The sequence below is a fragment of the Onychomys torridus genome, chromosome 2, assembly GCF_903995425.1.
Source record: "Onychomys torridus chromosome 2, mOncTor1.1, whole genome shotgun sequence".
In the NCBI taxonomy this organism is placed as follows: Eukaryota; Metazoa; Chordata; class Mammalia; order Rodentia; family Cricetidae; genus Onychomys; species Onychomys torridus.
This window is the reverse complement of record NC_050444.1, coordinates 123,105,802-123,120,657: the sequence shown is the minus strand read 5'-3', so window position 1 is coordinate 123,120,657 and position 14,856 is coordinate 123,105,802. Positions and strand designations below refer to the sequence as shown.

At 52.6% G+C, this 14,856-nt stretch overlaps 1 protein-coding gene across 1 annotated transcript; it reads left to right on the top strand.

Annotated features, from left to right (window-relative positions):
- Nucleotides 1-3,056: 3,056 nt before the first annotated feature.
- Pcsk9 (proprotein convertase subtilisin/kexin type 9) lies at nucleotides 3,057-14,510 on the top strand. Its single transcript, XM_036178583.1, has 8 exons — nucleotides 3,057-3,177; nucleotides 7,062-7,258; nucleotides 8,066-8,249; nucleotides 9,053-9,226; nucleotides 9,451-9,599; nucleotides 10,150-10,327; nucleotides 11,797-11,978; nucleotides 13,290-14,510. The coding sequence occupies exons 1-8, from the start codon at nucleotides 3,057-3,059 to the stop codon at nucleotides 13,494-13,496; spliced, it is 1,392 nt and encodes a 463-aa protein (XP_036034476.1). The 3' UTR covers nucleotides 13,497-14,510.
- Nucleotides 14,511-14,856: the final 346 nt, after the last annotated feature.

Here is a 14,856-nt window from a genome sequence, read left to right as displayed (position 1 = left end):
CATAACCACACCAGGAGCTACACCTGCAGGGGTGTTCCAAAGAGACGAGTGTGTTCAACACCTAATTGAGTGCTTGATAAATGGAGGCAGAAGAGATGACCAGTAAAGGGAGCAAAATAACACCTCCAGAAAGAGAGAAGAGTCAAGGATGGAGCTGTGAGGAAGAGGCCCCTGTTTGAGAACCTTCCACAGATCTGCTCCACCCAATGGCTGAAGCCCAATCTCCATGCTCCTCCCGGCCTCTGCTCAACCCACTCTGCGCCTTCACTGCCTACATCACTGCACATGCGACTTTGACTCTGGCCAGAGAAGCCCAGTCCTGGGGTCACCGGGGTTTTAGAAAGGCAGCAATGGGGAGTGAGCTCAGGGGTGAGAGCAGCAAATGTCTGGATAGCCACATCCACGACGGAATGATTGAAGATTATCAACAACCTTGAGTCAGATCAGGTCCAGCTTTACCATCAGGTAAACCATAAAGAGGATTTTGGGTTCAGAACATCTCAGATCTCAGAAGGTAGTGTAGGGGCTGCAGACACGTGAGCCTTATTCCTCCTCTGCCTCCCCCAGCTCTGTACCTCTATTCATGCCTCTTCCTCTCTAGAAGAAAATTCTCATGCCACCTTCATTCATTTGTTGAGCTCCTAGTTATACTTCAAAGCTCCAGCTAGAATTCCTTCTGCCCAGTGAAAAGCTACACAATTGAGAGGGTCCTCTGCAACGGAATGAGAGTTTTCCTGGAAGCCAGGGGTACACCAAAGATTGGATTAAAATTCCTTGCCAAAATTATTTTCATTCTAAGTTTTATTCCCACAAAACATTCATTGAATGAATGAATAAGTAACCCTTTGGACATTCCTGACCCCCTCAGATACACATTCACTTCTCACTTGCCTCTCAAAATAGGGTACTCAGGGTACTCAGGGTTTCCTGTGATCGTTGTTTTGGGGACAATGATGATTAGAACTATCCTATTTGTCTGTGGCAGGGCCTTGCTGTGTAGCTCAGGCTGGCCTTGAATTCACAATCCTTCTGCTTCAGCCTCCTGAAGATTATAGGCATGCTTGGCTCTAAAATGTCCTTTATCACCCTGGACCATGACTCCATGCCCCTGTAGGTACAGAGCTCAGGGAACATCGTAAGGAGTGTTCCGTGTTAGGAGCCTGGGGCCCAGGAGCTCTAGGAAGCCCCCTCTCCCTTCTGCCCCAGTAGCTGTGGCCAGGTGGTCATACTGCAGCCGGCTATAATCCCACAAGTGAGCTCTTCCCTGATTACATCCGGAGATCACCTATGTAGTCACCTAAGGACCGTCACTTCCCTTTTAAGGAAAGCTCAAGACAAAGGAACTGGACATCCAGAGCCAGGTGGGTGACTCCAGCCTCCAACCCCAAGTCCATTTCCAAGCTGGGCAAAGTGGAACCCAGGAAAGATTAACTTAGAGAAAATTGCTCCACCTCAGGCAGGAGCTTCCTGTGGCCCAGAGCCAGGGACAGCTATGCAGGAAGCTGACCCCACCCACTCACTCACCCCAAGTCATTCAGCTCTTTCACCCTTTCCATAGTACAAGGCCCACAGAGCCCCCAACAGACACCCAGGGTGACTGTCGGCACTCAGTGCACTCGGGAGGCAGAGCCAGGTGGATCTCTGTGAGTTCGAGGCCAGCCTGGGCTACCAAGTGAGTTCCAGGAAAGGCGCAAAGCTACACAGAGAAACCCTGTCCCATGGTCTCTGGCCACCTTACTTCGAAGGACACCCTCTCTGAATGACCACACCAGTAGCTCGCTCTCCGCCCCACACCTTAAAAAGTAAGCTTTTAGCACCCCACCACTCGGCTGCAAGGTCAGCTGCACGCTGGATCTTGCCTCCCGCACCCCGGGGCTGCACTTTGAGACCACCAGACGACTGAATGAGCAGAGAAGACCCTCGGAGAACACCACCCCAACCCCGAAGTGACACTGTGACCTGGCATCCCTCGCCCGCACCTTGGAGCAACGGCGGAAGGTGGCGGTGGCCACATGCGGGACCTCATCGGCCAGGCCATCCTCCTGGGACCGGAGGGCTAGCATCAGCTCTTCGTAGTCGGCGTCCTCGTCCTGGGCACTGGCGACCACGGGGTGCAGTAACAGCAACAGCAGCAGCAGTGGCGACAGCGGCCACCTCAGCCGGGCAAAGCAGCGGGCGCCCATCGGGGAGAGGAGAGGTGCACACGGCGGTGGGAAGGACGTGGACGTGCCGGACTGGGACCACGGGGCTCGGGGGCTGCGGGCTGTGATGTCCCTGAGGCGCCAAGCACCGACTCAGCCCTCCAGTCTCAGACCGCCGTGCGTGCGTCCACGTGGGGGCGAAAGCCTTCTAGGGTGTGGGTGTTGGACGCCTGGGGGCCGGCAGATCACGCCACCCCAAGCCCCATCGGAAGATCCTCTCGGATTAAACATTAACGGGGCCTGGGTACTAAAGGATCGGGTTTCGGCCTCGCCCTCCCCAGACAGCGTCAAATGACGTTCAGAGGAGGGTGAAACCCCAAATCCTAATTGGGCTGCAAGCCGGGCCTGCCACATTCCCCCGCCTCTCATCTTCAGCCCTGGTGCCAAGTCAGAGCCATGCCGAGCCCACCTCTTCAGTGTTTCCGGGGTCTGCCAGCCACCCCCTTACTTCTCCCTCCAACAATATTAACTAACTTCCCCTGGACACTCCTCCTTCCTGTGACCCACGACCTTAGTCCATGTCGCATACAGACTCCTGACTGCCCACTGACTTCTCCCTACAGCCTGGATCCCCTCCCTGGCCTGCACCCCTCTGCTCCCATAGCCTACCTGGAGAAAACTGCTTTCTTTGGGTTCCAGCTACACTCACCTCCAGGGACAAAGGCTCCACATTTAAATCCTCAAAGATGCCAAACTCCATTGTAAGCACAAGGTGGGGGAATCCAAAGGTTCAGTCTGTGTCTGTTTGGGGATTTTGTTTTTTGTTTTGTTGTTGTTGTTGTTTTGTTTTGTTTTGTTTTTTTTAGACATTGTAGCCAAGAACTCAATGGAGCAAGCTTTCCGTGCACACTAACGATGCGCAGGGCCAGAGCCGCCAAGGGGAGCCTGTCGCTCTGGTGTCAGAGCACGGGCACAATGCCAGCCTCTCCTCGGAAGCAGGACTCCAAGCTGCTCAGCCGTGAATCCAGGTCCTGCGGTCTGAGGCAGCTGTCCATTCCATCTTGTCTTTACCTCACACCAGAGAATCCTCTGGAGTAGGCTAAAGGAAGGCCCCGCTGAGGCTAGGTTGATGTCATCCCTGGGTTCTCTTTCTTTCTTTCTTTCTTTCTTTCTTTCTTTCTTTCTTTCTTTCTTTCTTTCTTTCTTTCTTTCTTTCTTCCTTCTTTCCTTCCTTCCTTTCTTTCCTTCCTTCCTTCCTTCCTTTCTTTCTTTCCTTCCTTCCCTCCTTCCTTCCTTCCTTTCTTTTTCTTTTTCTTTCTTTATTTTTTTATGGAGCTGAGGACCAAACCCAGGGCCTTGCGCTTGCTAGGCAAGCACTCTACCACTGAGCTAAATCCCCACCCCCTGTGTTCTGTTTCTTTATCCCCCCCACCAAAATAGCCCATCATTGCAGGAAAATGAGCTCATTCACATTTATTTACTCAGAGATGCTGGATACTCCCCCTTGCTTCAATGAACCAGACTTTGGCCAGCATCCTCCCCAAGGCTACCTGCAGCAAGTCCCCCAGCTAGTCTTTCTCATGCTCCCTCTGAGGCTTCTCATCCTGAAACTGTACACAGAACGTCTCAATGTCGATCTAAGACGGTCTTGGTTCAGTATTATGTGTGTGTGTGTGTGTGTGTGTGTGTGTGTGTGTGTGTGTGTGTACTTGCGCGTGCGTGTGGTCCCGAACAGCCTGTGTTGGAGGAGGGGGATGGGATGGGGTGAGGAGAGGAAAGGGGAAGGTGTGTAGTACCCTGGGCTCTTTGACAGATGGAACCAGAGGAGCAGTCATGTCTCATCCCACACCCTTCACTGCATTCTCCCGGGGAGGTGGGGGAGATAGATACCTAGTACCTAGCAGGGTGCCTGCCACTTGGCTGGGTTTTCATCCCTCATTAATTGTCTCCCTACCATAAGTTGCCCCAAGCAACTCTTCCCCATTCAGATCTATCCCCTGGCCCTACCCACTGGTCACCAGTGGGTGGCCCTACCCCCAAATGTACACTGGGAAGTTCTTCCTCTCACTCCTAAAACCATAGTAGTAGGTTCGAGAATGTCCACTCAAAAGATGTGCCCAGCCTTGACCCTACTTAGGGGGCTGGTTTGATAAACAAAGGAGGGACCTAGGCAAAAGCCAGGGGAACACCAGGAAGAGGCTGGGCAAAGATGGAGCGGATGGGAGTGGGGCTAACACAGGGGTGTGGGGCCCCCCAAACCGGAAGAGACTAGGAGGGTCCTCCCCACAGTATAACTCCACTCCCCCATGATGGAGACTTCCGGCCCCCAGAACCTCAAAGCAACATGTTTCTGTTGCTTGAAACAACCATTTGTGCTAGCTAGCATCTTGACCACTTTGGCTATCTTTTCAGAAATGCTGTGTTTTTACAGAAATACTTTCAAATGGAATTTTCAACATCTAGCTTTTCATTTCTATTGGTGAAGTGGTGAGGAGATGCCTTAATTTTTTTTAGACCGCAGTTTCTGGTCTTCATGCCTTATAGACCTTTCTGCCATCATTCCCTGGGATTAAAGGCTCACTTTCTGGGATTAAAGGCGTGAGTCACCGTGCCTAGCTGTATCCTTGAACACACAGAGATCCAGGTAGATCTCTGACTCTAGAATGCTAGGATTAAAGGCGTGTGCTACCACTGCCTAACATCTATGTTTAATATTGTGGCTGTTCTGTTTTCTGACACCAGATTAGTTTACTAGCATGCACAATATTTCAGGGAACACAATACCACCCGACAAGTGTGAAGAAGTTAAAAGTGGAGAAAATGTTTCCCTTTTTAAAGCTAGTGTTTTTTGTTTGTTTGTTTTAAGATTTATTTATTTATTATGTATACAGAAGAGGGCGCCAGATCTCATTACAGATGGTTGTGAGCCACCATGTGGGTGTTGGGAATTGAACGCAGGACCTCTGGAAGAGCAGTCTGTGCTCTTAACCTCTGAGCCATCTCTCTAGCCCACCAAAGCTAGTGTTTTGTAAATATTCATTATTTGTTTGACAAATTCATACATCTGTATATTTTGGTTATTTTACTCCTCTATGATCTCCGACCCCCCCCCCCGCCTCTGCTGAACCCCCTCTTCTTCCCAACAAGTGTCCCTTCTATTTTCATGTCTTTTGTTTTCTAGTTTGTTTGGGGGTACACTGAGTTTCATTACTTTTGCTAGCATGAGCATGAGTTGGGGGCATTTCCTGGAGAATGAGCAACCTAACAGTGTACTGCTGAAGAAAATGCTGTCCCTCACCCCAGCTGCCATTGCCTGCTAGTAGCTCCTCAGGGAAGTGTGGGGCTTCATGAGCCCCTTTGCCATCCATGATAGAGGGTTACCTGTCTTGTGAGGTAACCATGGCTGCTGTGAATTCAACGGCCTTGTCATGTTCAGAGGATAACATTTGCAGCACTCCTTCCTATCCCCTGGTTCTTCTGTTCTTTCTCGCCCTCTTTTCTATGATGTTCCTTGAGCCTTGTAGGAGGGGTTTGATAAGGATGTCCTGTTATGGCTGAGCACCGACAGTCACTGATTCTCAGAGCTTTGACCAGTTATGAGTTTCTGCATTAACTGCTGCCCAGTTCAAAAAGAAGCTTCTCTGACCAAGGTTGAGAGTAGCACAAATCTGTGGGTACCAGCAGAAATATTTATAAGTTTGGCAATATGACTATTTAGTAAACAACAGCAGTAGTTTTCCCCTTAGGGCTTGACCTTCTCAGCTGTGTTTTTTTGACCAGTTTTACAGTACCAGGTATAAATCCCCTCCTGTGGAGTGGGCCTCAAATCCAATCAGAAAGTGGTTGGTTACCCTCATGATAGCCATGCCATTATTGCAACAGTGAACATATATTGCTAGGCAGATTGGTGTTGAACTCACAGGGCTAACAGCTGGGTAAGACTGTTGACTTTTCTCTTTCACCGGCCTGCACAGCATCCTTCAGCTGAGAGAGCTAGGCAGCAGGGAGGAAGCTTCCAACTCAGTTCTAGCTTGATTTCTCTATGTCCTGCGCATTAGTCAGGGTTCTCTAGAGTAACCTAACTTACAGAAAGAATCTCTCTTTACATGTATAGAAGACCTTCCAGGTCTTCTAACCAACAATGACTTACAGGTCAGCTAACCAACAATGGTGACTATGAAAGTCCAAGAATCCAATAGTTGCTCAGTCCACCAGGCTGGATGTCTCAGCTGGTCTTCAGTTGGAATCCCAAAGAAGTAGGCTCTAATGCAGCGAAGGAATCACTTGCTAGTAAGGAGAAAGCAAGCAGGCAAAGAGCAAACCTTTCCTTCAGTGGCCTTATACAGGCTTCCAGCAGAAGGTGTGACCCAGATTAGAGGTGGATTTTTCCAACTCAAAAGATCTGGATTAAAGATGTGTCTTCTCACCTCAAAGATCTGGATTAGAAGTAGATCTTGCCACTTCAAATTCATCAACAATCCCTCATAGGTGTGCCCTCCATTTTTGGGTTTTAGTTAATTCCAGATGTAATGGACAACCAAGAACGGTCATCACATCCTGCAACCAAAGTGTGTGGTGTTTTCAGCAATAACGTCTTAGCATGTAGTTCTGGGGAACATGCAGCTCCTTTAGTTTTCAGTCTAAACTTCTAAATCTAGGGGCAGAATTCCTCCTTCGGGGACCCAGGCTTTTTCTCTCAAAGCATTCAACAGGTTGGGTGAGGCCAACCAATGTTGTGGAAGTCATCCACTTTACTCAAAGAAAGTAAGTCAATGATTTAAATGTCAGTCAGATAAAAAAAAAATACTGCAATAAAGGTGGTTAAGCATTAGGGCACCAAACTACCACAAAATGATCCATCACATTGTGCCTCCGAGGGAAGGAACCAGGGTTTTTGTTTTGTTTTGTTTTGTTTTGCAGGTCTGGAGTTTATTTGGAAAAGCCAGCTAGTCCAGCCTTCAGGGCCAGTAGTAGTGCTGCTGCCCCTGGTGGGTGGGTATAGCAGGATCCTTAACACTGCCTGCCAGCGCTTGGCAAGGACTGGGGTAGTGTTGGTTGCTGCAGCTGGCAACTTCCGGGATGATGCCTGCCTCTACTCCCCAGCTTCTGCACCAGAGGTAGGTGCCAGTCAGTGCCGTTCCCCAAGAACAAAGGGAAGGTGGCAGATGCCCCCTCCCCCCTGCTGGCTGAGCTCCCAAGTGGAACCCTGGTGGGACTCATGTCTTCCCCATTCCAACCCACATCCTGTCCAATCCCTTAACCACCCTCCTCATTGTCCTGCTCTTTACCCATAACTGGCCCTAGTGAGATTGGGAGTTACTGCCAGCACCAAAGCCCTCATGTAACGACCATCAGAGTATCCACCATGTCAGGGGCTGTGGCAGGTGCATCCTGGGAGGGGCCTTCCTGGAGGAGGTGCCAGTCCAGCAGGTCCATCCTCATCTGAGGGACACCTGCAGGGCATCTGTTATGCAGTGGACTGTTAATGCCGGGAGTGCAGGAGTGGGAGGCAGCTGTCTCTCAGTTCAAGGCCTCATATAACCCACCATGCCTCCCTCACCACCACAGCTTACCAAACTGCTGAATTTAACATTGCTAAGGCCCAGCCTGTCTCCTCCACCTTGCCTGTTCTAGGCTTCTACACAGTACCATGCCTGCCTGACAGAAGAACTCTTCCTACCTACCCTGTCTTCTCATGAGAACATGGGGCTTCACAGAGACTCAGGAACGGGGTCTGGCACATGGTGGGCAGCTCTGGCTAAGGCGAAATGCCATTGTTTCCCCCTGAGGAGCCGCATTTTTCATAGGGGACAGCATTCCAGTGGGACATACGTGGGGGTTGGTGTTAGCTAGTCCAGAGGCAAGACCTCCCTACCCTCATTGTGACCCTCCTTTCTCTGCCACCCACCTCCTCACCTTGCCAGGTTATCACAGTTGGGGCCACCAATGTCCAGGACCAGCCAGTCACCCTGGGGACCTTGGGGACCAACTTTGGCCGATGTGTGGACCTCTTTGCTCCCGGGAAGGACATCATTGGTGCCTCTAGTGACTGCAGCACATGCTTCACGTCCCAGAGTGGGACGTCACAGGCTGCCGCCCACGTGGCTGGTGAGTCACCACCCCACCCTCCTGCCATCATGGCCCTTTGGCAGGCAGCAGGGTCTGTACCCTGACCCTCTGGGACAGGTCCTGTGCCTGAGGGCAAGTGTGAGGGTGACCTGATGGTACCTGTGGTGAGCAGCTTTCTGTCAGTGTGGTCCAGTGTCTGAGGAGGAGGCGCTTGACTTGAGGCTTCAGAAGGTTCAGCTCACACTCACTTGGCACCTTTATTTTAGGGTGTGCCATGGTGGGGAACGTGTGGCAGAGCAAAACTGCTCAGCCGAGAGGTCTTTTGACCTAGGACACACCCCCAATGACCTATTTCTATTAGGACCACATCTTCTGAAAGTTCTGTCTCCTCCAGTGACCAAGCCTTCAACACATAGGTTCAACTATCACAATGTCCTGAAGAACACTGGGTGTACCAGGGGGAGGTGTACAAAAAATGGAACAGAAAGTAATCAGGGCTCTCTTAGGGGGAACCCCACGGAGGTATCTGTACAGCCTTGGGGTCAGGGAAGCCTCCTTGGAGTAGAGAAGTTTGATGTGGGATTTGGTGGATGGCTTCACCTAGCAAACACCTGCAGTTGCTGAAGCCCATAGGCAGGAGAGAATGTCTTCTTACCTGATTTTCACCAAGTGAGGGAGGGATTGCAGGTACTTAAATTTCCAGACGAGCAGGTTTTGTATGTGTGCGCATGCATGAAATGTGTATGCATGCATGTGTTTGTTCCTTCATATGCACCCGGGCAGGAGTCCTATGGTTGGGAAGGAGGGCCAGGCCCCCACCTTCTCTAATTCTGCACCCCCAGGCATTGTAGCCATGATGCTGACTCTAGAGCCAGAGCTCACTTTGGCTGAGCTGCGACAGAGGCTGATCCACTTCGCTACCAAAGACGTCATCAACATGGCCTGGTTCCCTGAAGACCAGCGGGTGCTGACCCCCAACCTGGTGGCCACACTGCCCCCCAGCACTCGTGGAACCGGTGAGCAGGGTGGCAGGGAGGGCACACTGTCCCCTTCCTGGTTCTCACAAGAGGGTTTTCATTCCTTGGCTATAGTTTAAGGGTGGAGGCTCTGAAACGACTTGCTGACATTTTCATGATGTATTTCCATAGGAAAACAGTGAGTTTGAAGGCCCTTCTTTCCTACCATCAGCTGAGGCTTTCCTTAACATCCCAAGACCCTACTCATCTGGGACTTGTTGCAGGTGGGCAGCTGCTCTGCAGGACGGTGTGGTCAGCACACTCGGGGCCCACACGGACAGCTATTGCTACTGCCCGCTGTGCCCCAGAAGAGGAGCTGCTGAGCTGTTCCAGCTTCTCCAGGAGCGGGAGGAGACGGGGTGATCGGATTGAGGTACCCTGGCTGTTTGTGTCTATCCCCCACCAGTCCCAGCCCTCAGTGGCTGCAGCTGGTTGTCCCTGAGTTGTCTTCTAGTTCCCATTTTTCAGGCTTAAAGGTGTGGTCAAAGATCCCCATCCAGGATGGGCAGTGCCCACTGGGCATGCAGGCAGGGCCTTGTGCTAGAACACCTTGAGAGCTACTTCACTGTGTTGGTCTCTGGAGTTGGGGTGAGGGGCATGCAGGTGCTGTGTGACACTGAGTTTGGTTGGAGGGCAGCACCTGACCAGGAGGGCCAGGTCCTAGGAACAGCTCCTGTGACGCTTTCCAGGCTGGGGCTGGAGCTGCTATGTCAGCCACACAGTGTCTCCACTTGGAAGCAGAGTCTCTGTGTCCGGAAATTTTATATGGAACTGCCTGGAAAAAGAACAGTCTTGGGCCTGTTGTCTCTAGAGCAGTGGGAAGATGATGCTGAGGGCTCCAAGGGTCCCAAGTAGGTGCCTATGTACCTTTGTGCCAGCCTTGTATTCTTTCTTACTGGTTTTTGTTTTTCTGTGGCCCTCAGACTATAGGGGGGCAGCAGGTGTGCAAGGCCCTCAGTGCATTTGGAGGTGAGGGTGTCTACGCTGTCGCTAGGTGCTGCCTGCTTCCCCATGCCAACTGTAGCATCCACACTGCTCCTGCAGCCAGAGCTAGCCTGGAGACCCATGCCCACTGCCACCAGAAGGACCACGTCCTCACAGGTAGGAGTCCAGTCCAAGCTGGGAGAAAGAGGCCTTGTTTTGAAGTGCTTGACTCCAGAGCCTGGTCCTCTAGAACCTGAGATCCAGGGCCCACTTTAAGCTGGCCTCCATTGCTTCCATGCGGTGTGGTCCTCTTTCTCCTCGGCTTCCTTCTCAAGAGAGGGATGGAGGCAGTGCCTCCTCAGGGGTGATAATGGCAGGGTGAGGTAGAGCACAGGCTGAGGGTGCCTAGTGCCAGCCAAGGGAAGGCTCTGAGGCCTGTCTCCAAGGGGGGCAACCTCAGTTTGAATTCTGGCACTCAGCAGTGGGGGCAAGTTCTTTATCAGCCCTGTGCTCAGTTTCCTCATCGTGGAGTGCAAGGGTGTATGCCATGCAGGTGGCCTGGTCCTGGGACAAGGTGTGTTAGGTGTCCTTGTTATCTCACTGCCCTGCGTCTGGGTTAGGGAGCATAATGGGCACTGTCAGAAACATTCCCAGGCAAGTAGCAGAAATCGCAGGTGAAGACCTTGGGTGCCATTAGGGTATGGTGGCTGTAAGGTCAGGAGACGGAGCAGTCCTGTATGGATTGAGGATGTTAGAGAGGGCACGGAGGGGTGGGAAGCACTGAGAATGGCTTGCTCAGGGGCAGATTCTAGTGGACTACAGGCTGGGGAGCCACTGAGGGTTCCAGAGTGAAGGGTGGGGTGGTCAGAGCTCTGGTATAGAATGGATCTGCAGGGTGCAGATGAGCCCAGTCTGTGGCTGCAGACTGGACTAGGCAAGGTTCCTTAGTCCTGTAGGTCACACCTCTGTACTGCGCTCTCTTTTGGATCTGGGAGTGTCAACAGCTAAGCCCCAGGGCATATTCAGGGCAGTGAAAGCCTTCAACCTTCTGTCTGCAGCCTAGCAGAGCTCCACTCACCAGCTGAAGGAGCTGCCCCTCCAGGTAGAGCGGCTCTACTGAGGTCCCTAGCTAGGACCCAGAGAACTCTAGTCCCTAACACTGTAATATGCAGAGTCTTTGCCATGCAGAGATTATATGCTGGGACTTCACACATATGGCCTCCATTCCTCTTCACAGTGTCTCTGTGCCTTTGTGCTCGAAATGTTACTAAAGGGAAACCGAGGCAGAGTGACCACTATCCATGGCTTTGTAGCGGAGTGGGGGGTGTCCCTTACTCCCAAGACCAGAGGGAGTCCCTAGGTGTCCCAGGCAGACCTGGGCTCACACCTTAACCTTTGGTGGTAGGAGGGGGAAGGAACTCAGAGGCTCTGAGTACCTCATGCTTTTCTTAAGAAAGTAAGGCTCCAAGAGGTGGGATGGCACTGCCAAGACCCCTGGGATGGTCAGCGGCAGAGGTGAAAACCAGGCATCCTGCTGCTCAAACCAGCATCTGTTCTACGCTGAGCTGAAGCAGCCTCCAGTTGGGGTCAGAAAGACAGGAGGCCCACAGAAATATGGTGTCTGAGCTGGATGTCCTCTGTCCTAGGCTGCAGCTTCCACTGGGAGGTGGAAGACATTGGTGTCCAGCGGCCGGCTATGTTGAGGCCCAGGCATCAGCCTGGCCACTGCGTTGGCCACCGGGAGGCCAGCGTCCATGCTTCCTGCTGCCATGCCCCAGACCTGGAGTGCAAAATCAAGGAGCGTGGGGTCTCAGGATCTACAGAGCAGGTGAAGGGGTTGGAGGTACCTGGGTCCTGTGGGGGTGGCTGCCTGTGCTGGTGGTGCCCCATGCTATTCTGTGTCAAGGTAGAGGGGGTGGCTGAGCCAGGCAGCTTTTACTGTTGTATGTTCAGGATGTGTGTGTGTGTGTGTGTGTGTGTGTGTGTGTGTGTGTGTGTGTGTGTGTGTGTGTGTGTTTGTGCAGGCTGGGCTGGGTTTGCTCTTGTCCACCCTGCTCCTCTCTGAAAGCACTCATGGCCATGGCGAGTGGGAAAGGAAAACAGCGCCTGAGTACTTTCTGTCTCAGACATTATTAAGGCTGCGGGGAGGCTTCGGGGGCAGAGGCTCTGCAGCGTCTGGACACAGAACGATGTAGGTGTCATGGAGGGACAGCTGAGTATGTGAAGGTTGAGGGAGGGAAGGAAGAGCCCTGGGAAGAGGGCCAAGGCCTGACAGCTGGCCCTGAGGCAGGAGGGCCCCTCTTACAAAGCTCCAGGGGGTGGGATCAGAGTGAGGCTCAAAGTTTCTCCATGAAGGGGATCCTCAGTTCTGCTTTATCTATCAGTGAGCTCAGGTACCCAGAGATGCTGGCTCCCTGCTGGTCCAGGTCCTGGGGGAAAAAACTGGGTAGAGAGAGGTTCCTGCTTAGCCCACTTGGAGTGTCCATTCTGGTTGGAGAAGACAGTAAACAAAGGAAGTTACAAAGTACCAAGAGGATAAGAGGGAGGAAATTGGAGCAGGGAGAGTGGTGGGTTGAGACATCCTTGGGATGTCTCCAGGAACGTTTCTGGCAGAGGAAGCAGCTAAGGCCAAGAGGAGTGACAGGATCCTCCAGGCCTAGGGCAGGGTGGGACTCAGAAGTGTGGAGAAAGGACAGGGTGGGGCTAAAGGGCCACCAGGCCTTAGGGATTGCTGAGTAATGCAGCCATGTAAGGTTGAGGGTGCTCTGACCTGGGGCTTGACCAGGCACACAGTTGAACTGTGAAGAGGAGGCAGGGAACACGTGCTGGTCCAGGCCTAGGAGGTAAGGGCCTAGGCTAGGGTGGGAGATGGGGGAGATGCTGCAGATCTGCGTGTGGATGAGGCGGAAGGATGGGTCTGAGGCTTCTGTTGCGCCTCTCAATGGTGGAGTTGCCATTAAATGGGATGGAAGGCTGCAGAGGCGCCGACTTGGAGGATGTGAAGGAGGCTGAGTTACAAGTCCAGCTAACTTGGGAGGGGTGTGTTGGTTATTGCTGGGTGCAGCCCTGCCTGGGCCTGAGAAGCAGTGGAGCTTGGACAATCACAAGTCAAAATCTTTCTTTCTCTGGACTCTGGCAGGTCACCGTGGCCTGTGAGGCAGGCTGGACCCTGACTGGATGCAATGTTCTCTCTGGGGCATCCATCACTCTGGGGGCCTACGCCGTGGACAATGTGTGTGTGGCAAGAAGCCGTGTGGCAGGCAGGACCAGTGAGGAAACCACGGTAGCTGCTGCCATCTGCTGCCGGAGTCGGCCTTCGGCAAAGGCCTCCTGGGCTCACCAGTGAGTCTCAGGCCAGGATGGTGCCTGCGCCTGGGTGCAGATACACCTGCCTGGCTCTCCTGTAGCTGGCCACGGGTGGAGAGAATCTGCCTGGGAAAACTTGGTGTCTCACCCTGGATACCCCTTCCTGGTGTATGTGTAGGGAAGCCCCTCCCTCATGGCGGGGCCTGTGCTTGGCAATCTATCATCAGAGAGGTTAAGTGGTGGTCAGCTCCGGCCAGCTGTTCCAGTGTGTATCTGTCCTGTAGGAAGGTGATGAGGGAGATCCTTGGAGGTTCAGAGACCAAGTGCCAGAATGGGGAATTGAGTGTGAAAGCTGCTGGGACCCCTCAGAGCCTGCTCACATTGGAGACACTATTTGGGGCTCCCTGATTAAATCTGGACCAGTTCTGCACACCTCTAGGGGTGATGAATCTAGCCAGTGGCGGATCCAGCTGTGAGGGCGTGCCTGTATCTTCCAGATGTCCTCATCTGTTGCACCCCAGGCTTTGGCCCTGCTCAGGCTACCTGGTTGTAAGCCCCCAGCTTACCGCACTTGAGAGCCACACAGGGCTTACTCCACCTCACCCCACCCCCTCTACTAGCCAGCACAGTGAAGACGGGCAGCCTTACTTTCCGGAGAAAGAAGACAGGACCAGAGAGGGGCATGCCTGGTGATATCACACAGCCAGTGTTGTCAGGACATAAACCCAGAGTGGCTGGCCCTGAAGACATGCCTCTTGGCAGTGCCAGGCTGGGTACTCTATTTCTGAAATAAGATGGAGGCCAGTCTACACCTCAGCAGCTTGTTCCTGGATCACTCCCCAGGGCACAGGCCCTTCCCATGGCTACCCGAGCATCACTCACATGGACTGTGGAGAATGGAGGACCGACAGGGCACACAGGCTGACAAGAGCCAACACCTCTACCCTCTCGGCGTTTCCTCCTTTTTATATAAACTCTCCCAGTGGCACTGCTTTTCTAACTTGATATTTATTCTGGGTTTTGTAGAGTTTTTATTATGTAGTGAGTTTTCAGAATAAAAGCAGCTGATGTGACTGCCTGCATCTGACTGACTAAGAGCCTGCTTACCAAGCACAACTATCTGCTGGATGGTGGGGTGCACAGGCCTGTAATGGGAATGCTCTCCTTGTACCCATTCTAGGAACAACATAGTGACTGTCTTCCCCTGACTCCTCATGCCTTGGACTGTCTTGGGGCACCTCATTCCCTTCAGCATTCTAGATTCCTTGTGGCTCATGCCTACCAGCACACCCAGTTCCTAACCCCTCTGTCAGCCTTCTGGCAGGTGCAGGACTCAGCAATGTTTATGGACTCATTCACTCACGAGTCTATGGGTGTTTCTGCAAGCAGTCCATAGTTGC